At 41.8% G+C, this 24896-nt stretch overlaps 1 protein-coding gene across 7 annotated transcripts in view; it reads right to left on the bottom strand.

The window, feature by feature from the left end:
- Positions 1-4085: 4085 nt before the first annotated feature.
- Positions 4086-24896, bottom strand: part of ARSH (arylsulfatase family member H) — a 62268-nt gene continuing 41457 nt past the window's right edge. For 5 of the 7 annotated variants that reach the window (XM_023634431.2, XM_023634432.2, XM_070256790.1 and 2 more), the window contains 7 exons: positions 24259-24384; positions 23125-23548; positions 21339-21475; positions 17708-17842; positions 14877-15039; positions 13937-14058; positions 10178-12385 (listed from right to left, as the gene is read on the bottom strand). In XM_023634431.2, the coding sequence (XP_023490199.1) occupies positions 12018-12385; positions 13937-14058; positions 14877-15039; positions 17708-17842; positions 21339-21475; positions 23125-23548; positions 24259-24384 (1475 nt within the window). In that variant the 3' untranslated portion in view covers positions 10178-12017. Of the gene's footprint in view, positions 4439-10177; positions 12386-13936; positions 14059-14876; positions 15040-17707; positions 17843-21338; positions 21476-23124; positions 23549-23643; positions 24385-24896 lie in introns of those variants that run through there. The other 2 variants (XM_023634433.2, XM_023634434.2) reach the window with 2 other exon arrangements.

Below are 24896 nucleotides of genomic sequence, written 5' to 3'. Positions count from 1 at the left end.
GCAGGAGCCTTAGGAATAGGTCTAACAAGGCAGTCATCATCTAATATATCAGGGGTAGGTTTTTCTACTTTAGTTGGGGAAGCTAGACACATGCGACAAACCGCTCTGAGTTCAGGATCTTGATATAGGGCCATGAATGCTTGAATATAAGGGATTTCAGACCATTTTCCCAGGCGGCGGCAAAATAAGTCTAGTTGAAGAATACCATTAAAGCTTAGGGTGCCGTTCGTGGGCCATTTTTCCTCATTCAGATTATATTGAGGCCAAACAGTATTACAGTAAAAGATAAGCCTCTTTTTCTTTAGATCTTGTAGGTCAAATTTTGCCCAGTTATTTAAAAGGCAACCCAAAGGTGAATCCTTAGGTATGGAATTAGAGGCTCCCATGGTCCTAAGAAGCAAAAAGACAAAAGAAGAGAGATGAAAGAGATGGGTCCATTACCTTGAAAAATCCCCCCTGAACCTAGGGCAGCGTCCTACCCGTTGTTCCTACTGTGGGGTTCCTATAGCAAGGGGTGATGGGGGCGTCCCCCGGCATTGCATACCTTGTATACCTTCCCTGTTATGCCTGGCAGTAACAGGTGCCTGATGCCTATTCTGCCTGGCAGCATAGGCCTGGTGAATGGTCCCCGAGAGAAAAGGAGAAAGAAAAGGAGCCATTACCTTGAAAATCCCCCCATTGGGGTTCCTGTAGCAAGGGATGATGGGGGCATCCCTTGAACATCTTCCCTATTCTGCCTGGCAGGAATAGGTGCCTGGCGTATGGTCCCAGAGAAAGGGAGCCATTACCTTGAAAATCCCCCCAATGGAGTTCCTGTAGCAAGGGATGATGGGGGCATCCCTTGAACATCTTCCCTATTCTGCCTGACAGTAATAGGTGCCTGGCGCATGGTCCCCAGGAGAGAAAAGGACAAAGTGAGAAAGAGAAAGACAGTGAGGAATTTTCCGCCAGTCTGGGAGACATTCTACCCAATTGCATCCTGGAGCCATTCTCCCAAGAAGGGGTTCCCATACTCCACCAAAGGTTAGAGTTTGGTACTTTCCTTGAACTGGAGTCCCGAGTGGGACTTTCCTCGCAGTTCAGAGAGTGGTCAGGTGCCAGAGGGAGGGATCCCAATCCAGCCTTAGGAAAAGAAACCTTCCACGGGAGTCTTGGAGATTGGCGGCCGTCCTAATGACTTAAGTGGCCGACCCGCGCCCACGTAAAATTTGTCTATTAGAGATAGAGTCAGGAAGGAATGGATTAATTCATTCTCCATCACCCTGAGGCTTAAGGTACTGAATCTCTTCAAGCTGAATGCCACAATTTGCCCCATAGAGTAGCCATGGGCAGCAAACGTGGATTCATACAGCCATCCATGAAAGTTCCCGATGGAGCAGTGAATCTAGATCCATCCTTGAAAACGAGAAAGGCACAAGGAAGAAAAGGGCACTTACCAGAACTCGAGCTCACAAGCCGATGAAGCAATTCCCCGTACGGAAGATCCCCTGAAGCAAGGTCCCCGTACGGGCCACCAGAAATGATGCGGGATCGGTGAGCCGAGGAGTCGAAAGAAAGATTTCTTAGACTCTCAAGATCTGGCAGTAGTGCTCTTTTATTTAGAGAATAGTGTGGAATAGCATGGGGACAGGACCCATGGGCAGGCAGAGCTTCTGCTGCCACCGCTTCTGCTGCCCCCGCTGGCATGGGGACAGGGCCCATGGGCATGCAGAGCTGGTGCGTGGGGACAGGACCCACGGGCAGTCAGAGCTCCTGCTGCTGCCCTGAGTTGAGGGTTAGGGCTAATTTTATAAGGCATGGGTACGTGACTTATTTTTCCAATTTTACAGAAGGTCAAGGTTCTGCTCAGGTCCAGCCTGAACTTAACCTCGACTTGGTGACAACAGAAGAGATGATGAGCAAAACAGACAAAGAAAGGAAAAGAAGAGATCAGACCTCACCCTCATGGCCTCTTCCAGAGGGTTATCAAGATAAGAGTCACACAACAGTTCCCGTGCTGGGGGACACTATGCTAGCATGACAGTTCACAGAATAAATCACAGGTCTCCTACCCTCATAACTGACTCAGTAGGTGACTAAAACACTCAATGAGTCAGCTGTCAAGAGAGGGCACCCCCACTTAGGGTTGCTGGGGTGATCAGGCCCAGAAACCCAAAGTTGGGGCTCCCAGGGGTGAAGCCTTTTACTCTTTAAAGATTTATTTGTTTCCCAGTAGCAAAGCTCAAACGGAGACGAAAATGGCCATTGTAACTCTTAAGAGAGACGAAAGAAACGGGTCCATTACCGTGAAAAATCCCCCCTGAACCTAGGGCAGCGTCCTACCCGTTGTTCCTACTGTGGGGTTCCTATAGCAAGGGGTGATGGGGGCGTCCCCCGGCATTGCATCCCTTGTATACCTTCCCTGTTATGCCTGGCAGTAACAGGTGCCTGGTGAATGGTCCCCGAGAGAAAAGGAGAGAGAAAAGGAGCCATTACCTTGAAAATCCCCCCATTGGGGTTCCTGTAGCAAGGGATGATGGGGGCATCCCTTGAACATCTTCCCTATTCTGCCTGACAGTAATAGGTGCCTGGTGAATGGTCCCCGGGATAAAAGGATAGAGAAAAAGACAGCGAGGAATTTTCCGCCCGTCTGGGGGACATTCTACCCAATTGCATCCTGGAGCCATTCTCCCAATAAGGGGTTCCCATACTCCACCAAAGGTTAGAGTTTGGTACTTTCCTTGACCTGGAGTCCCGAGTGGGACTTTCCTCGCAGTTCAGAGTGTGGTCAGGTGCCAGAGGGAGGGATCCCAATCCAGCCTTAGGAAAAGAAACCTTCCACGGGAGTCTTGGAGATTGGTGGCCGTCCTAATGACTTAAGTGGCCGACCCACGCCCACGTAAAATTTGTCTATTAGAGATAGAGTCAGGAAGGAATGGATTAATTCATTCTCCATCACCCTGAGGCTTAAGGTACTGAATCTCTTCAAGCTGAATGCCACAATTTGCCCCATAGAGTAGCCATGGGCAGCAAACGTGGATTCATACAGCCATCCAAGAAAGTTCCCGATGGAGCAGTGAATCTAGATCCACCCTTGAAAAAGAGCAGGAAGGAATGGATTAATTCATTTTCCATCACCCTCAGGCTTAAGGTACTGATTCTCTTCAGGCTGAATGCCACAATTTGCCCCATAGTGTAGCCATGGGCAGCAAACGTGGATTCATACAGCCATCCAAGAAAGTTCCCGATGGAGAAGTGAATTTAGATCCATCCTCGAAAAAGACAAAGGCACAAGGAAGAAAAGGGCACTTACCAGAACTCGAGCTCACAAGCCGATGAAGCAAGTCCCCGTACGGGCCACCAGAAATGATGCGGGGTCGGTGAGCCGAGGAGTCAAAAGAAAGATTTCTTAGACTCTCAAGATCTGGCAGTAGTGCTCTTTTATTTAGAGAATAGTGTGGAATAGCATGGGGATAGGACCCATGGGCAGTCAGAGCTTCTGCTGCCGCCGCTTCTGCTGCCCCCGCTGGCATGGGGACAGGACCCACGGGCAGGCAGAGCTGGTGTGTGGGGACAGGACCCATGGGCAGGCAGAGCTCCTGCTGCTGCCCCCGCTGGCATGGGGACAGGACCCATGGGCAGGCAGAGCTCCTGCTGCTGCCCCGAGTTGAGGGTTAGGGCTAATTTTATAAGGCATGGGTACGTGACTGATTTTCACTGGAGAAAAGAAAAGATGATGTAAAAAGTCATTAAATGATTTCAGTGCAGATGGGGTCTGGTTATTGCGCGGTCATATAACTTTGGATACGAATCTGGCCATATAGATCGGCATGCAGGTGAGGATGCCCCGGGCTTCTCTCCCTGGGGCAGTCCTAATTCATACCATAAAAAAAGTCCACTGGGTCATATAGTTTGGCATGTAGGCCAGGTCACCTTGGGCTTCTCTAGCTGGGGCAGCCTTAACCCACATCAAGAGAACAGGGATGCCGCCTAACGTCTTGCAAAACACGGGACAGCCCCCACCACTACAGAGGACTATGCTGTCCCAGAAGTCAGCGGTGCTGAGGTTGAGAAAGCCGGATGGTGGGCAAGAAATGGCACAAGTCTGCCCAAGCAGGCAAATATATTTCAAAATAGGATGGCAAGTTTCAGTTGCATTACAGAATTTACCTCCTCCCAAGTGGGCTGGAAAAAGAATACGAAAAACATCCTGTGCCTAAGACAAGAAGGGAGCGAGAGGACAAGGGCACCCACACAATACAAGGTATATGGTAAGAAAGAAAGTTCAAAAATAGGTGACACCTGAAGGAAAGTGGAAATGCTCCCGTGGGCTGGAAGGCAGAGCCGAGGCTTGTACAGACGTTGACCTGGTGACAACAGTATGCCGAGAACACACACCAATACTTCTGAATCTGGAGGTAAGCAATCTTTCCTCTCATTGGAGCAAACATGGAAGCATCTGGTAAAACGAGAAAAATGAGTTGTGGGGGCAGCTATTCTCAACGCAAGTGAAGGCTCTTGGATGATCTTTGAACCTGCAGAAGGTCTGAGGCCAGAGGTGTTCCTCCTGTGACAATGGCATTCGAGTGTGAACCTGGTAATGGGGTGTTTGACAGAATCTCCAGTCACTTGTGAGCAGAAGAGATGAGTGGAACCATGGTTGCCTCGTGCCCACGAAAGAAATGTCACTGTGTAAAATCCGAAGATGCTTTTGTGTCGTCACCTTGGTGCTCTTTCTTCTGCATCAGTTGAACTCTAGGAGGAAGACGGTAGTTTTAAAGATATACTGCTGTTTGGGGGTTTTGTTTATTTATTTATCTTTTTTTTTTTTTTTTTTGGTTTTTTGGAGACAGTCCTGCGGTGGGTGCATGCTTCTCTCTCCCGTCCATCCACAGACAATGCTGTAGGGCTCTTGTTGAGGTCGGAGCTGAGCTCCACCCCGATGCCCACATTAGCTGAGAGCATAGAGACCTCCTCCATATTGGCTCCCCCTCCACCCCTATTCCAGTCTAGGGTCTCCCCCATCTCCTTCCTTTAGATTCTTTAGATCCCAAAATATACTACCGGCAGGTTGGGACAGTCACTATACGATTATCTGGTGAATGACTTCACCATAACACAACTCTCCCCATCTCTATTCATGGATTTTTGAAAGTTTTCCAAGAGCTATAAAAATGAAAGCTAGCATGAAAGTGATGCTGCATACTGCCTTGTTCTGGCATTAAATAAGATTCACCTACAAATACAGGAATTACTTGAAGGAACATCCTGCCCCATATGATTAACACATATGTTTCTAACAAAATAACAGGTTTTGTTTATACTAGTTACCAAAATGGGCTATACATTTTATGTGCATTTTGATAAATTATATACCTTAATCATACTATTGATAACCCAATTAAGCAGACATATTTCTTAACATTTATAATCACGGGAAGCAAGAAATAATAATTTTATAACTATTTTTTATTGTGAAGAAACATGATAAAGTGGCTATGAGAAGAATTTCAAGCTAAAAATATTAGGAGAAAATTCTGCGGAGGTGGTGAACTGGTAAATAGAAATAAAATTTCACAAAGAAAAAAGTGATTCAAAATTTATCATTATTGAAGAAAAGCCTTTTCAGGTTTTTGTCTTTTTTTCCAACATGGATGAGATTAGATCTCAAGTTACTAGTAATTAGATACAATTGGAAATATTTAAAACGCTGGTATAACAGTTTTATCTTTAAACATCAGTAGTTACAATGTGTCAAAAAGGCCAAGAATTTCCCATCCTCCCACCAGAATGAATCAAAGAAAAGAGTCAAAAAAACACACAATGCTTGGCAACCTGACACACAGCAGTGCGGTTTGGTGAATTTGAAAAGACAATGAATTCAAATACTCTCTCTGCAATGAACATCTGCATAATTGCAGGCAATTACTTAAATACTCCGAAACTCATTTTCCTTGTGTGAAAATGGAGATTATGGTACTTGCCTCATAAAGTTTTATGGACTGTTAAGAAAAAAAATACCCACGCTATAGTAGCTGTACTGTAATTATGAGTTTCTTCTCTCCCAATTTGGGGACTGCCCATACTCTTTGTTGTGAGAAACAAAAGACTAACCGAATTCCTCTAAGTTCCCATTTATAGCCTTAAATTTCTTTAAGGTTGCTGAGAATTATGTCGACATGTTTTGCACTTTTTTATGGGAGACGCATATATGAGCGTAAATGAATATATCACTGCCACAGCCAAAGGATCTTTTAAATGTAATTCTTTATTGAAAGACACATATAGAAAGGAGCCCACCTTGTAACTGTCTTCATAAATTCCCGCTAAGTGAAGATAACAGTGTAAACAGGCGGTAAATAAATGACAAGCAACAGGATATACTGGAGTGTATGAGGAAGCCCATTTGGGTTAAAACTTATTTGGCCCGACCTTGTTTTTCCAAAAGGGGCTGACATGACCGTTGAGCATGCATGCCCCAAAAACAAGAACGATGCCCCCACATTGGCATTTTTTTAAGAATAAGCATCTCTCCCTAAACTAAGGATTGATTGCTGACCTGCCACACTCAACTTATGACTGTCCAGCTTGTGACAACCAGCCTGGCATGTTCATCGAATTGCTATGCCAGCAAAGCCATCTTGTGACTACTGTAAAAGGGACATTCCAATCATGTGACTCTTGGTCTTTGATGGTCTGCAACCACTTTGTACGCCCTATTTCTTTGGAGTGCTCCATTCCTTTGTGGAAGGACTCTCCTGGGCTATATGCTCCTCTGGGCTGGATCATAATAAACTCAACCCAATTTTGATTGATAGGTTGGTTATAGATTATCTGGATTGACACAACACACAGAGCATCAAATTGCCAAAAGTATTGGTTTTTCATTTTCCCTTTAATAGCTGTAGGATTTCCAGCGATGTCTCTCCTTTGGTCCTGATAGTGATCATTTTGCACACTCTCATTCTCTCTCTAACTGAGTGATCTCCATAAGATTTTTCAAGAGGAAACGTATTTCTTAACAGGAGAAAATTCAGTGGGGAAAATGGAGATGGAAATAGGAGATTTGAGAGAGACTACATGAATTTTGGTCTCTTAAAAAAGAGTTTGTTCAGGCATGTATTACATAGCCAAGGAGGTGTGTCCAAACCTTATGGCATTTAGGGCTGGCCCCGTGGCTGAGTGGTTAAGATTGTGTGTTCCACTTTGACAGCCCAGGGTTTCGCCAGCTTGGATCCTGGGTGTGGACATGGCATTGCTCACCAAGCCATGTTGAGGCAGCGTCCCACACAGCACAACTAGAAGGACCTACAGCTAGAACATACAACTATGTACTGGAGGGCTTTGGAGAGAAGAAGAAAAAAAGAAGAAGATTGGCAGCAGATGTTAGCTCAGGGCCAATCTTAAACAACAACAACAACAAAAAACTTTATGGCATTGAAACGGAATTAAATGCATTTTAAAGAGTAATATAATGGTTTTATTTATTTATTTTATTATTTTTTCGTGAGGAATATTGTCACTGAGCTAACATCTGTGCCAATCTTCCTCTATTTTAGGTAAGATGTTGCCACAGTGTGGCTTCACGATTGGTACCAGGTCTGTGTCCGGGATCCAAACTGCAAACCCCAGGCTGCCGAAGTGGAGTGTGCAAACTTAGGCAGTATGTCAGTAGTCTGGCCCCAAAAGTTTTATTTTTAAATATCCATGTTTACAAAAGCAATGTCCATCGCAATTTAAACCCCCAAGGAGAAACCTACAGGTCAATTTGTAGAAGGAAAAGATATCATAATGACTGAGAACACTGAGATATCTGTAATGAAGAAACAACTATGTATTCTTTTCTTTTTTTTTTTTTTTTTTTTTGAGGAAGAGTAGCCCTGAGCTAACATCTGCTGCCAATCCTCCTATTTTTGCTGAGGAAGACTGGCCCTGAGCTAACATCTGTGCCCATCTTCCTCTACTTTATATGTGGGACGCCTACCACAGCATGGTGTGCCAAGCGGTGCCATGTCCGCACCCGGGATCCGAACCGGCAAAACCTGGGCCACTGAAATGGAACATGTGAACTTAACTGCTGTGCCACCGGGCTGGCCCGTGTCTTCTTTTCCAAAACATAATAATGATTAAAATGTAATCCTCTGAGATCAAGGAGCAAATTTCCATACTTAACAAATGTGAAACTCTTATGGTTATTACAATGTCAATAATACCTGTGTGGAATTTACATCATAAATACATTGCTGATGCCTATCATTAACTTTATGAGGAGGATTGATTATCTACATTTGCAGGTGAGATGCCACAGGGTTACCAACAGGTGACTTTCCTCACAGATGGGGTAAGTTTGGGCTTAGGGCTTAGTTTACTCAGTAAAGCTGGCCAATTCATTTCTCACAAGCAAGAAATAAGCCTGTTGTCCCACCCAGACAAAGATCCTTAGAAGCAAGAACACACTCTTATCAGTTCATGAGCACTTAACTTCCAGGATTTACCTATGAACTTGAATTACAAAACGTAGTAGCGGCATTGAGGATGGTTGAGCTGAAGTACTCGATGTCTAATGCCCAAAACCGTTGGCTCAAAAACATTGCTCTGATGTCTACTTCAAGAATGGACAAGTAAGCTGCCACCAGACCTATCTTCCCAAAGACGACTATAACCTCTACAGGAAATACAAAAAGGAAGTAGTGATGGCTCTGAACAGTGAACAGAGACAGACAGATTCTAGAGGAGAGTCAATATTTGGGAGAATGGACCAACGTGGCACGAGGAGTCAGTTTTCAAGGTGTTTAATCTGAGAGTCATCTGCAGATGACACCACAAGGGACCGCTAAAACTCAGACAATCTGCAGTTACTGTTGCATGAAGGATTAGAGGACAGAGTTCAACACAGCCACGACTGCTGAAAAGGGAGGTGAAAAATCAGAGAAAGGAAAGAACCTGAGAGGGAGGGTGGCCAACCCTGTATATAAACTTTGCTCCAATCTGTGTCTGACATCTGAACCACACACCTGAAGGGCAAACACAAAACTACCAGCTAAAGATAAACCATCTGAACTGAGATTGGAGCCGCTATCTAGTAGCCGAGATTACAATTTGAGTCCAACCAAGTTTATTGCCTGCTAAAACACTCTTTGGAAGAACATAACAGAAACCAGAATCCCTGTGCATGATATTCATCATGTCCAAAATAGAGCCCAAAATTCCTCAATCTATGGAGAGTTGGAAAAATGTGACCCATTCTTAAGAATAAAACAAACAAATAAAAATATCGACAGAAACCAACTCCAAGATGATCTACAAGGACATTGAGGCAACTACTCTCACAATGTTCAATGAGATAAAAAAAAGTGTGTTCATAATAAATAAAAAGATAGTGACTCTCAAGAGAGAAATAGTAATGATAAAAATGAACTAAATGTAAATTCTAGAATTAAAATGTAGACTTTAAACAAAAATTTACAGTATGTGCCTAAGAACTAAACAGAGTACAAAGGGGAGAGAGTTAACGACTTGAAAATAGATCAACAGAAATTATCCAATTTTAAGATCAGGAAAAAAGAATAAAATTAAATTAAGTCTCAGGGAGTTCTAAGGCGACATCAAATGTTTACATTAGAGTTACAGAGGAGAAGGAGAGAGAATAAGATAGAAAATTATTTGGAAAAAAATTCCAAAATTGTGTGAAAGATATAAATTTACAGATTTGAAAAGCTGAGCACACCCCAAGTAGGACATATATGAAGAAAAACCCATGTAGGCATATAAATAGACAAAAATAGACACACTGATGAAAACAAAAAGCTAAAATAATAATAGACAAAATGCTAAAAACCAAACAGAAAAAAAAAAATCTTGAAAGTAGCCCAAGAAAAATGACACATGAGGTAAAAAGGAATATCAATTCAAATGAATGTCGCATCCTCTTGGAAAATACAGAGGCCAGGACACATGAGTCAACATCTTGTAAAAATCAACATGTAAACCTGGAACTGGTGAAAATGTCTTTCAAGAATAAAGAGGGATAACATTTTCAGATATATATATATTTTTTAATTAAAGCTAAGGGAATTCATCATCTAAAGACCTGCACTGTGAAAATGCTAACGTAATGTCTTTAGTCTGAAGGGAAATGATGCCAGATGAAAGCACAAATCCCCAGAAAGGTATGAAGAACACGAGAAAACAGTAAATATTGAGGTGAACGTAAAAAACTATTTTTTTATCCTGATTGCTGTAACATACACAGGACTTGTACAAAGCAAAATTATTATACTCTCTGGTGGCTTGACAACATACATAGACATAATACATGTAACACCTACAGCATAAAGAACAATGGAGTGTTTTAAATAAACCTATGGAGTACCAACGTTTCTCTATTTTATGTGAAGTGATACAATATTAACTCTAATTAGACCACAATAAGCTAAACTTTTACTTTATAATTCCTAGATCTACCGCTAAAAAAAATGCAAAGAGGAATAGCAAAAAGACAAAAGATAGAAGAATATTCCAACAGAAAAAAATCAGTGAGCCCAAAGAAAACAGAAAAGTAGCAAGAGATGGGGCACAATTGAAAGACCAAAATCCAACCAGATCAAATATCACACTAAACGTTAATGGACAAAACATTCCAGTTAATACCAGGGATTACCAGAATGGATAAAAAAGCAAGACCCAATTATATGATGTCGAGGAGTATAAAGCCACATAGAGGTTAAAGTGAAGGGGAAAAAACGTACATTATTCAAATATTAAGCATAGAAAGGCTGAAGTGGCTATGCTCATTTCAGCTTAACTAGACTTCAAGAGAAACAGTATTACCAGATATAAACAGGTAAGTTGCCTAATGATCAAAGGTTGGATTCATCAGGAATAGAAACCAATTTTTTACAAAGCTTCTAATACCAGGGCTTCAAAATACATGAAAGCAGAATTAAACAAAGGAACATAAAATTCCACAATAATAGTTTTCCGTGTTGTTAATCATTTCACTGCCATTGTTGAATAACTTAGGTACGTAACTCTGGGTTGATAGTTTTCTCCCAATGGTTTGAAAAGATGACTGTATTGTCTTGTGGTTTCCCTTGGAGCTGCTACCAAGCCAACATTAGTTTAATTATTTTTTAATTAGTTAGTTTTAATTAGTTTAGTTTTAATTAGATTAGTTTTTATTTTGCACTCTGTTCCCCTGTGATAATTCAAGTTGTGAATTTGTTTCTGTTTATCTTGCTTAGAATTACGGTGCTTCCTGAAAGTTTTTCATCAACTAAAATCTTTTTCAGCCATTTTTGTCTGTTTTGCTTTAAAAATTGACATCTTCTCCATTCTTCCTATTCCATACTTCAGGGAATATAATTAATTGTGATTGAGAATTATAACATTCATAATAATATATCGAGGGCTTCTTGTCCAATAGGCAATTTCACATGAATGAATGCATGCAATGCTCACAGCTACTCTGTGAAATAGACTCTGGTTTTCTCCATTTTACACATGAAAAAACCAAGACACAGAAATTTGCCCCCAATCACATGGATAGCAGGAGGCAGGGTGAAGACCCATAGCCAGCCACTTTGTCTCAAAACCCAATGTTTGCTAGACAGAAAAAGAAGAAAAGAAGAAAAAAGAGGAAATCAAGGAGTCAGGATCCACAAGTACAACCTTCTAACATAACCATGTAAAAACAATGACATTGGACCTGCTACTTTTAATTATCTTTTAGGAACTGCAGATCCACAAGAATCTGCAGAAGGTCACCTTGGTCTATTTTTTTCCTCGAACAATGACACAATTATACAAAAACATGATGAAATAAATGCTCCACTTCAGGCCCATTGCTGTATGGTTTCACTTTCATTTCACTGAGCTCCTGGACATGACTTGAAGAGACAACTGAGATCTGAAGCTTAAAACAATGGTGGAGGGCATCATTTTTTGATCCCCAATGGAATGAATGAGTTAGCTGAGCCTTGCTCCTATGACCTTGGCAATCGTATGTTGGTGGTTGGTAACAAGTAGTCCCTTTCTGCTCACCAAGCAGTGGATAGGATGTCATCTTCCTTGTCGCACCCACAAAAGGGGAAAGTCCCACAGCAGGGCTGCAGCCATGGCTTCCAAATGGTGTTGAACACAGACAACTGCTGCGGGACAGGTGTGAGCGTCCTTCGATGCTCTTTTATGGCTGCCTCGATTTTCTTGACCACGGAGTCAAACAACACTTCATTGTCAGGGTTAAGAGGCTGGGATTCAGAAGGGTCTCTTGAGATGTCGAAGAGCAGTGGAGGGTCGTGGTAGGTGACATCTCCAGTACATGAACACATGCCACTTCCGTAGCAGGCACCAGCTCCCTCTGGGGAAAATTTGGGAGTCACATAATGAACCTTCCACACAGTTGCACCTGGAAAACAGAGCTCCGTTGGAATGCCATATTTGTTACTATGTTAAGACTCTTTCCATTAAAAACATATTTCTCAGATGCTTTTGCTAACAATTGAAAATCTTCTGCACAGAATTACATAGCAATAACAGCATTTCCTCAACTGTAAGGACAACGCACGATTTTACTGCAACCTTGTGGACTTTCTTTTTGACTTAACATGAGAGCATTTGGAGACTAATAGTTATTGAAATGGCTGCTATAATCATGGAAATTTTAATTCAAGTTGCTACCTTGATCTGACTTGGCATAGGCAAAATGGAAAAATTTTTAAGGCTGTATATCACTTTCAGGTGTGAAATTGGCAAAAGTCATTTGGCAAGATCAACCATTCTTTGTTCTTTTACTCCTCCTTCCCTTCCTCTTCCTTCCTTCCTTCCGTCCTTCCGTCCTTCTTCCTTCCTTCCTTCCTTTTCTTTCTTTCCGTATGAGCAATTAGCAATTCTATTTCCAGAGGTCAGTTTTAGACAGAAAACATCACAAGCATTTGCCAACCTCTGGTCAATGAGGTTTATGCAGAAGTCCACTGGTGTGGTCTTGCAGAAAAGCTGTGCTTTCCTAAAAGATTGGATTAAATGATCTGATTGGATCCTTCACCTCCTTTGCCCTTCCTCGTCCTTTCTGTGTGGAGTACTGAAGCGATGCCTGGAAAAACAGCAGCCATTTTGCAACCATGGGGTTAGAAGCCTATGAAAGCTGATGTGCCAGAGATGGCCAAGTGGAAACAGCAAAGGAGCCCAGGTCCCTGATCATGGTGTTGACCACTGTACCAGCCCTGTGCTTCCACCTTCTGGAAGTCTTATTATGAAAATATAAGTAAATTCTATTTGTTTAACCTTCTATAGTTAAATTTGAGAGGCTTTTGTTGTTTGCTGTGCTGTTTCCTTTTGTTTCTTACCATTGAACGCATCTCTAACTGATACAGAAGCTAAAAGGAAGAGATTTTTGTTTGCTTGTTTTTGGTTTATGGGGGAGACATCCATATTGGCATGGAGAATGGCTCGCCCTACAAGTGATGGATTGCATGGGACACCTTGCAAACTAAGTCAAGTCCAATCAAGAATTCTAGAACGTTATCTAAATGCCCCTGAAAGAGCTTTCTTTACAGATGTAAGGAAATCATTACCATTTGCTAATTTATATTTGTTTACACGAATCCTATAGTGTGAAGGTGGGACAGAGACAATGAACGGAGGCAGTTAGTGACTGATGTGTGCGTTAGACTGAAGTTTACAAGTGTTGCTAACTACTTGAGTGAACTTAGCTGTGAATATTCATTTTCTCCCTCTTTCTCTCTCTGACTTATTCATACACATGAGCCTACACACACACACACACACCCCCCCATTGAAAATCCTACTGTAGTGCAACGGCTGCTTAAGTAACTTTCCTAAGGAAAAATAACGCCACAATTGAGTGTTATTTGCACCGGGTGTAAATTCCCCCAAGAGAAAAAGGAGATGGGAGTGTGTCCTTATTGTGTTCCTACGTATCCGCCAACATTGTACTCACAGTCTTTCTGATGCCACCTGGCTGTGTGCAGGTAGACCCCACAGTAGTGGAAGAGGAACTCATGGTCCGAGTGGGAGACCCTGCCTTCCAGCAGGGGCATTAGGTTCCGGCCGTCAATCACTCTTAGGAGAGAAGGAGAAAGGCAGAAAGTGGTGAGAGAGGTATGGTTTAGTCACATATGTCATAACAGAGACGGAGGAGAAGGTGGCAGAGGAGCAGGGGGAGGAGGAAGAAGAAGAAGAAGAAGAAAAAGGTGAAGAGAAAGAGGAGGAGAAACGACTTTTTAAAACTTTCTATGCATCTTCACTCATAAAAAAAAAGAAAAAGAAATAAAACCTACTATACATTTTCTAAGACAATGGGAGGGTGAGCAGCTGGAACTATGATACCGATACCCTGCAAGACACTAGGAATGAGTGTCATGGATTAGAAAATTGAGCTCTTCCCACTCATTCGATTCAAGGAAAACTCAACTGCAGACAAAAACCGCCCCCCCCCCAACACACACACACACACACACGGAATTAAACGCTTAGAGCGTGTAACGCATTTATTGATTTTAAACCCCATATACAAATATGGCATAATTCATCACAGGTCCATTGACGCACACTTAGGTTTATTCAGTAATTCACTTAATAAATATTTGTTTAATGGTCTAGATGCCATGAGGGATATAAAAATGAATGACAGTCAGATCCCACCCATGAGGACAAGCAAGCCCATGCCTGGATAAGTATCATATGAGAGAGAAAATAACACATGTTCTGAGAGAGACAGACAAGCCTTCCGCCATGAACTAAGGAGAAAGCCGTCTGGTCGTCTTGGCAAAATATTGAAAATTAAGCAATACGCTTCCCGCACACGTACAAAATTATCTAACATATCCACATGCCTGTCCAATATCTCCCCAGATTAGGAGCAAGCACAGCTTCCATACCTGTCCTGGGGCGGGATCCCTCCGCCGATATAAGACAGCGTTGGGTAAATGTCCATCAGACTCGTGGGCTCGTCAATCACCTTGCCAGCCTCCAGGACGGTCGGCCACCGGAATATTCCCGGGACGCGGATCCCGCCTTCCCATCCTCCCATCCCTTTGCCACCTGCAACCAGAGATGAATTCAACTCAACCACATCATTCTCCACGGAGTCGGAAATCAAATCTAGAGGCAACATTTTTTTGCTTGCCACATCCATACCCCATTCACGGAGAGAGAAACGCAAATAACCATGAGATATACTTCCTGCCTTCCTCCTTGAAGTGACAACTCTAGTTGTGAACATCTAGCACTCAAGTGAGAAGCCAGTAATAATAAATCAGAACAAGTGCTGTCCTAATACGGTACATTATTATGTGTCAACGAATGCCATGGACTTTCAGTTGCGAGAGAGAAGAGAACATCCCGTCAGCGGGCAAATCTTCGATCTTTATTGGGATCAGATTGGGCTCGAAAAGATGGAAAAGTAAATGAAGTTCAAACCAAGGCTAGAAAACAGGTTCTACCTTGGTTATGGTGATCCTTGAGAGATGAAGTAAGGCATTTGGACTTTATCCAGTGATCTCCCATATGGAAGAAGGAAGAGGTGAATATAGACAGGTCAACAGGGCAGAGGAGGAAAAAGCATTGAGAATCACTTCTTAAAGGACGCTTTGGGTGTGTCTGAGTACAAAACAGATGATGAATGCCCACGGTTTAGGAACAAACCTGAGATCAAGATGTTCATCGCAGGATAGAAATATGGCGCCAAATGAAATGACACAGTCAAGATCATTGACTTAAGGAAAAAACTGAGACTTTCTGGGAGGAGTGGAAAAAACTCTTCCAAAGTTGAATGATATGAGATGTCCATTGAACATCTGACAGTATGAATTACAAAGAAAGCACAAGGCAGGCTCTCTCTGGATGAAAGTGAGGGACATTAAATGGGGAAACACTTAGGTCCAAAGACTCTGATCTAACCACTGCCCAAAGCCACCTGGGTCCCCAGCGCCATCATTTATGGAAAACTTAACAAGCTCCATGAACCAAATTTGTGTTTTCTTTGTCGACAAGTAACAGACAAACAAGAAAGCATAAACCCACCCTGACATTTTCTTGATCGTATATAATAACAGGTAACTGTGTGAGGCGTAACTGGAACAAAACTAATCGTCAATGCAGGACACGTGAATTTATCTGTCAAATGGACTCAGCCCCCCATGAGAGGTACATCGGTGAGCTGGAGATTCGTTCTAGGGTAAAAGCAATTTTTCCACACCTCCTTCAGAGTTGCGTGAAGGCCCTTTTTAGAACAATGGTTTTACACACACACAAGCAGGGTCACTATTCTAATAATCATGTCTCATGATGGCCTAGGTAGAGTGGCTCAATTTTATTACATAACTTTTCTATCAGGCTGAGCATCAATTTAGTCTTTGCTCATTAACAAAGTTATGCCCACAGCCAGGTTGACACCACCAACCACAGAAGATGAATAATTTTAGAAGCCCATCTGCTATCAATCACAATATGTAATCTATATCTATCTACCTGCCTATTTGTCTGCCTCTCTAGCTACTTATCCATCTATGTATCTATCACCTATCTATCTTTCTGTCTACCCATATCTGTATCTAACTATCATGTCCATCTATCATCTATCTATCTACCAACCTACCTACCCACCTACCTTTGACCTATTATCTATCTCATCTCATCTATCTATCCATTGTATCTATTATCTATTGTCTATCATCTACCTCATCTATCAGCTATCTATTATCTATTTCATCTATCTATCCATCATATCTATTATCAATCAATCAATCAATCAATCTACCTATCTGGATTATCTATCTATCATCTTACCTATCTATTATCTACCTCATTTATATAGTCATCATATCTATCATCTATCTATCTTTCTCTGTCTATATTTCTATCTTTCCATCTACCTATCTAGACTAAACTCTCTGATAAAGTATAAGGAAGTCCTAAAGTTCTGACTTTTATAGTGATGACAACTTTGACACCCTTTCAGTTTCTTTGATTGGTGTGGTGGAGGAGGTGATGTGAGGGGAACAGCAAACACCAAATGCATTTTTAAGCTTCTCTTTTTGTTGGCACTGCTTTGCTGATGACCAAGGAGCAAGCTCAACAGAGTTGTTGAGTAACCCAAGATGGAGCACATCAAAGAGAGTCAGAAGAATCCACTTGTAATAAGGAGGTGGGCGCCCATTCTTACCTGATCAGAATAACAGTCTTTGAAGCATAGTGATAACATGATTGATGTTATTAGATTGCAAACCCAAATTTGGATATTCAGCTGAATATTATTCTCAAGCAAGTGGCTCTCAACTGGAGGTTGACTTGGACCCTAGGGCACACCAGGCAGTCTGGAGGCATTTTTGGTTGTCACTATTTTTGTGATGGGGGGTGCTCCTGCACCAGGTGGGTGGAGACCAAGGATGCTGCCCAACACCCTACAGGGCACAGGACGGCCCAGCACAGAGAGTGGTCCAGCCCCTATGTCAGTAGTGATGAGGCTGAGAAACCTCCTTAAGACGTCATTGACACCCTGTGTATCTATCCTCTCGAAGCTTTCAATACTGCAGGCATTTTTTGGCTTAAACTCTTGGAAATTGATCCCGACCGTGAGGCTGTTTTTCCTCTAGCCTCCCAAGGAAGTAGAACTCACACAGAAACCTCCAAACTGCATCTGGCAATGAATTAACTCAAATTCGAAGCCAAGTAGACACTACAGAGGTAGAGTCAGTTCTCTGCACATCACCTTTGTAGATGCCGTTCCAGCCGCCGGCCTGCGTGCCTCCATCCTGCGCCTCCAGGCGGCCCCCGTGGTCGGAGGTGAAGTAGACCAGCGTGTGATTGGCCAGCAGCTCTCGGTCCAGGGCATCCAGGATCTTCCCTGGAGGAGGAGGAAACACAGCTTTCACCCTTCCGCGTGGACCATTGTTATTCCGTGTGGACTGCCAGGCAGTTACACTTAACAGTACAATTAAATGGTATCTCATTATATATTATAATATTATGTAATAAATCGCTATTATGTAAAACTAATATATATATATATAGCACACATACTATATACTATATAAAATAATATTAAATTCTATATATTCATAATTATTTATTATATATTTGTGATATAATATGTTAATATATGCCATATAATATGCTAATAATATATTATATAATATATAATGATATATAAATATGTAATATATAAATAATATACATAATATAAAAATAATAATATACAAAACTAACAATATAGAATATGTTATATAAATAATCTATATTTACAATATTATATATATAATGCCATATAAATATATTAAACATGTTTAATATAAATACATAAAAAATCATAAACATATGAATAATAAATATAACTGTTATGTAATAAACATAAAAGATGTTTATATTAAAATATGTTCAAATATTTTAAAATACAATTAGAACATTTATTATATTATATTGAAATATATAATATGTACTGGAATATACAATAAATTTATTATTTATATGTAAATATATAATTTATTATAATCCTATATAATTTTGATGATATTGTGAATATTATGTAATTTACATTATATAGAAAATATATAATACACAATAAAATAAAATATTTATAAATATAAAAGTTACAATTTAGTTATATAATAATATCTAATATTATATAATGATTGACAATTATATATTATAAAGTAGTAGCTTATATAACAACTTATTATATAATAGAAATGTATTTTTTATGTAATATGTAATTCTGTTATTTAAAATTTAATATAACATTTTATATTACAGTATTTTCTTATATAATCCATAAAAAATATTTTATTTTGCAAATAATGTAATACTATATAAATTATAATATATAAATACACATGCAGTATATTACAAAGTATGTAATTCTATGGAGTATACAATATCATCATCGCCCACAATGATTCCAACAGCGAATATGAATTAGGCCCAGCAGTTGAAATAAACATGAGCACTAAGAGAAAAAAATAATAGTTGAAAAATGACATCTCCGGGAATAAGCAAGCAAAGTCAACCTTGCTCCAGGGAGCGGCAGCCCCATCCATTAATAGATTGACTGTCCCCTGTCACTCTCTGAAGTCTGCCTCTAAATTGCACGTTATTCTTGCTGTTCGGGTTGCAGTTAAGCATCTGAGAGGAATTAATACTTTGCTAGACTCGGCAAGCATTGTGTTGATAAACCCTTAAGAGGACAAACAGTGCTTGAAACCAAGGAGACAGCTGATCTAGCTGTGTCCCAAACGACGCTGCCTGGATTTCCGCTTCCTGACAGTCACCTGCCCATCCGCTGCGTAGGTCACATCGTGGTCCTACTGTCCAGCACGTCACCCCCTTCCACAAAGATGTAAGACAACGTGACAAGCTGCAAAGAAAACTCCTTGTTTATACGCAAACTCCTGACTTTCTGTTTAATGATTGTTTAAAAGGGATTTGTCTTAGAGGCCACGTTGGCCATTTTTCAGAAATGTTGCACCAGAAATTAAGATTTTCTTTGAAAGCCCAGGGCTTGTAAGAGAACATATTATAATAGCTGCCTGGTAAGAGAAGAATTGGACGTAAATTATCAGTTCTCATTGGAGCTGGCTACTGTATTAACCGTAAGGGTAACTTGTAACTTGTACCAAGTAAATAAAATAGATGCAAATACTTCTTTTGTTTGGAAATATGCATATGTTAATCTCTGTGTATGTAACGTACAAAACACGTGGATGCATGTGTGCATATGTAAATGCACAGGGCAACAGAATAACCCTAAGGTCTCCTACCACACAAAAATACCAGGAAAGAGGTCAAGAATAAAAGGTGGCTGAAAACATTTTTTAAAAGTACACGTTTGCTTAAATAGAAAGTTTAAAATGTTACTGAGCCCCTGAGCATTCAGGAACTTCACATTGCACGTTGATCAGAATGTAACATAGCTGCGGTTTATTGTTGGTGAAGGTTAACAATTTAATAAGCGATCTTGAGTTTCAGAACCATATTGTTAAGTAGGAAGATAATACACACAAGAGGTGCCCCTTTCATTTTTGACATGCCTCTGGGTTTGACATGTTGTTCGTATGAAATGAATGGAAAATAGAGTATTTGGAGGCATCATGCAGAGAAATATTTACTTGTCATTCTCCCATGTCAACAGGAGAATAATTCAGCCTTTACTAAATGCAATTAACAGCTTTTAAAACACATGCGCTTCACGTATGTAAGTAGATTACAGAATGAAGGTAATTTGTTAGGGATAAACACTAGATATAGACCTGGATAAAGATTCCTTTTGCAGAAAACTGTCCTTTGCCTAGAGATACAAAGCAGCAAAGTGATTTATTTCAAAACAAGATTTTCCTGGAGGAGAAGAAACATCAAGCAAAGAAATCACAGCGCTACGATGACACAAAAGTTCCAATGTTAGACCTATTTAGACACACGTGGTGGAAATATAAAAGATGAATGTACCCAAGGACAAGATTCCTCCCCGATGCAAAAGAAACCACTCGTCCTCCAGTCATCCTAACTAGTATCCTAAACTCACCGAGACTGTGATTTACAGACTCAAAACATGTCAGAAATAATGGGGTTTGATTTTTGGACACACTTCAAGTATATTTAAAGGAAGCAAGCTCTATTTCTCTCAGAGGTACTTGGCGTCAATGGACCCAGGCAGCAAAGAATTGGGTTACTATTAGTTTAGGTGGTTCTGATAGCCAGGTTTCAGAAGTCTCCACCAGCAGGAGGAAGAAAAAATTGTACTGTGTTTCAAAAGCCAAACACCTTTGTTGGGATGAAGAAATACTGTGTCGTGTGTCAAGTGGGGGGGGGGGGGGAGCGATTAAGTAGCACAATTATTTATTGCATTGACATGGGCATAGTGTCTCCTTCCACCTTCCTGCCCACCAGCCCCTTCTCCTAATTTATTACCCTTAGTCGTGTTTTCTGTATCGATCATGTGACTTTGAAACATGCGGCTTTGATTTTTGTCAATTCCCTCCCACACTTCTAAGAATTTCTTGTAAAGCCAACTAACAAGAACGTTTCCCTTTAAATCCATCAAAATACTGAGGAACGTTGATAATTCTTTACAGAACAACTTTATTAATCTTGCCACTGAGTGTTTCAGGAAAGTGGCGACGTTTATTCGAAAGATGGGGGAACCTGTATTCATAACTTGAGACTGTTTGCTTGGGAAATATTCACGGATTTTACGAAAGGTAGAGTCAGCTTTTAATTTAATTCAATGAGACAAACACTTAGCTGCCCAAGATCGGCAAGGGGCTTATGTTATTCGAGGCAATTAATACAGAATTTCTTTTCTCTAGCCGGTGAATCAGATACTTCAAGTTGTTTTCCTGAACACTTACCCACCATCCAATCCATTTCCTCTACATTATCCCCATACGATCCATATTTACTGTGCCCAACAAACTTCTTCTTGGTGATCAGCGGAGTGTGGACGTGCAGAAACGAGACAAACAGGAGAAAGGGCTCGCGTTTATACCTAAAGAGGGGAAAGTCAGGTGAGATACCTTCACAGATAAAAGTATTTCCCGCACAGGGATACGATTCTGCCTTCATTGAAAGATCTCATACCAGCTGATGGAGGTTTGCCATGTACTTAAACAGCCAACATCACTCGTGTGAGGCATGAGTCCCACAGCCAGACTTAAGCAGAAAGGGTGGAAAGAGGAATGAAGAAGAGCAGAAAATCTTTATCGGCAATAAAATATTCCGTGTAGTCTGACTTTTGATCTCTTGCATCCAGTTTAGCATCTGACATAAAACAGGAGCTTAACAGATCTTTCTCATCTTTGTTGAAGGAACGAATGAATGAAAAACCCATGTGCATTCTCTGCAGCTGTCGTCTGAGTAGGCGCCCTCAGGCACGGGCTTGGAAGAATAGTATCCCAAGCCCAGACACAGATGTATTGCACTGAGCTCTCATGTGCTCCCTAATATCTATTCTCCCTGTGCCCTTTAGTAACACAAGCCCCAACATTTAACTGGACACATGGTTGCCCAGAACGCAGACTCCCTTATATCTATCTAGGAGTGTCCATATGAATAACCACAACCAAGGGAGACAAGGGGCATATAAGTAAAAAGATAGTACGCCCATCCATAGAAAGAGTTCTTCTTCACTTCTTCCATCTTCTCCCTCACACTGCCTGGAACATAAACACGATGGCTGGAGCTTTGTCATCGACTTTGAGCCATGAGGCTACTCACTTTGCAGAACCACAAAGGAGCTAGAGTGTCAATAACAGGAGGCAAATAAACTTCTCTCATTTACAGCTGGGCGGTTGTGTTCTGCATTTTAACGTCACAGGTAGCCATCCTAAACCTATTGCTTCAGAAACTTTTACAATCAGCAATAAGGAGGGCGAAGGGGAGAGAGTCACGTTCTCTCAAAGATAACCCAACCCACGTTGAATTGGGATGGGAGCGACAGGTAGGAAGAACAGGGTTGAATGACGGTCCCACCGTTCTGACCGCTGTGTGGGAGCAAAGAATGAACACGACAGTCACAGAAGCATTTGAGTGAATGAGTTCCCACTGCACATTCATTAACCCCATGAACTTATGCTTTATGATCTTCCGTCCACTCCCCTCCCCCTCCCCCTAAGAGACGAAGGAAACAAGGTCAATGAGCATCCACGCTGACAACTTTCATCTACCTGGAAGTGCTCATCCAGACGTGAGCTGACATGGAAAGATGGGCGATCATTACGCACGTGCCTGTGTGGCTTGTCTTAAACACACAAAACTTAAAACTAGGCATCTAAACAGAGTCACTTCCCAATTGTTCATGGCCAGAGAAGTATTCTCCAGGCTCTCTCGGAGGCAAAGCAAAACCAAGGTTAATCCCAAAGATTCAGTCCATGTAGATACTAATCCACCTTGAAGCAATCTGGACTAAAACATTGTAATTCTGGTTTATAAAAAAAAAAAAAGAGGGGAGAGGAAAATATCTATATATATTTTGCCTTTTCAGCATTCAAAATCTGCAGGAAATTTAACTCTATTTTATTTGTGTAAAGAGAGATTCCAGTATATGGCAAATATCACACACACACACAAAGAGCCAACTCCCCTGAAATAAAAACAAAATTCCCATGCAGGAAATTGGGCCAGAAATGAATTGATCACCTGTCAATAAAGGCGAGCGCCTCCTTCAGCATCAGCGAAGCGACTCTTTCCTCTTTCATCGGCTGCTGGATGATCTCGTGGTTTCTCATCAGGATGCAATTCCAGCGCCGCGTGAACCCATAACTAGAGTACCAGGAGACGAAAAATAAGAAGGCGAGAAGGGCGAAGACGAGAATGACCTTCCAGGGGACCGGGAACCAGCGGGCGAATTTGGGAATGAGAAGCAGGAGGGGGACGAGACCCAAGACCGCCGTGGAGATCCACAGCTTGATCCTGAGCCAGCGGTGCAGTTCCGGAGTCTTGGACGGCTGGCAGTCACTGAAGAGGCCAAAGGGCAGCCCATAGAAGTAGTCAAACCCATGGTTGAGGGGGTGGAAGCAGTGATCGTTCCGAGAGGCACAGCTCAATCCCTGGTGCCATTTTCCTGGAAGGAAAACAACATGGTACCCTGGCAGCACAAGCATCAACGTGTGTCTCGAACGTGGACTTCGCTCAGTCAAAGTGAATTATGACACTTACTGCCTTGCCATGGTGGAATCTTCTTGGTGTCGCCAGTGACCGCCCTGGGAAACGCTGAGGGGGTTCCTCCATGGGCTGCCACCACCTCTTTCTCTACATCCTGCATCTTTCAGACTAAAACTGGGCAGCAGAAACCCCTTGGCTTGCTAGAAGGACAGGAGTCCAGTGCTGCACTCTATTCTGACAATTCGCTTGGTGTCTAACCACCACCTTAACCATTAACATCTTTCCAAGTATCTGGAAGGCATGTCTTGGTTGTTTTGTGTCTACACTGGCTGCAGTGTACTTTGCACATGGGCGTTCTGAGCCAGCGGTGGCTTCTGACCCCACAGAAAGGTAACCAAAATTCGGACCTCCTCCAAGGGCCCCAAGCTGAAGACGATGAACCAGCCAACGGAGTTGCTGATGAGCAGGAGGATTCAGACAATGCCAGCTGTTCCTTTTATTGAGCATTCACCACCAGCGTCAGACACTGTTCTAATTCATTCATACCCATTATAATATTTAATCCTTTCCAGACCCCTGGTCAACAATGGGAAATTCGCTGTCTAGATTGATGAATAAGCTTGAAGTCACATAGTCACGAAGACGCGTTCAGAGTTCCACGGGCCATACCTATGAGTCCAGTGCGGTAGCCACGATGCTGGAGGAGCTTGGCAAAAGTCGTTTCGTTGGTGGGCAGACCGCCTGACCCTCCAAGCCAGATGAGGGCACGGTTCAGGTTGAAGGGAGATGCCATTCCTACATTCAGAGAAGTACCAACAGGTTAGCACCACCGTCCATCTTTTCTTGACAGTCCCTACTAAGTCCAATGTTTCCTCCTGGGGTCCTTGAAATTTCTCCTCCTGCACCTCCACTATTCTGGTCTTTTTCAGATTTTCTATTGCCTTTCTGTCTGTACCTCCTCAGCTCTCCTCCTCCCGCTTGTCAAAGGCAGATGTTCTCTTAGGATTAGAAATGCAAGAAAACACAGGATGCCCCATCACATTGGAATTTCACATTAACAATGAATAATTTTCCAGACACGCCCCCAAATATTGCACAGGGCAAACTGTTACTAAAGACGTATTTGTTCATTGTTCCAAAATTCAAATTTAACTGGACGTCTTACTCTGGATGACATCCTTGGACCTCAGTTCTGAACATCAGTACCATCTTTCTACGTGGTGAAAAACCCACATCTCTATGTCTTCTCCAGACCCCTCTTCTGAAGTTCAGGTCCTGTCTTCAGCTGCCCACTGGGCATCTATATA

The sequence above is a fragment of the Equus caballus genome, chromosome X, assembly GCF_041296265.1.
Source record: "Equus caballus isolate H_3958 breed thoroughbred chromosome X, TB-T2T, whole genome shotgun sequence".
Lineage (NCBI taxonomy): Eukaryota > Metazoa > Chordata > Mammalia > Perissodactyla > Equidae > Equus > Equus caballus.
Note: the sequence above shows the minus strand (reverse complement) of the source record. Positions and strands in the feature narration are given on the sequence as shown.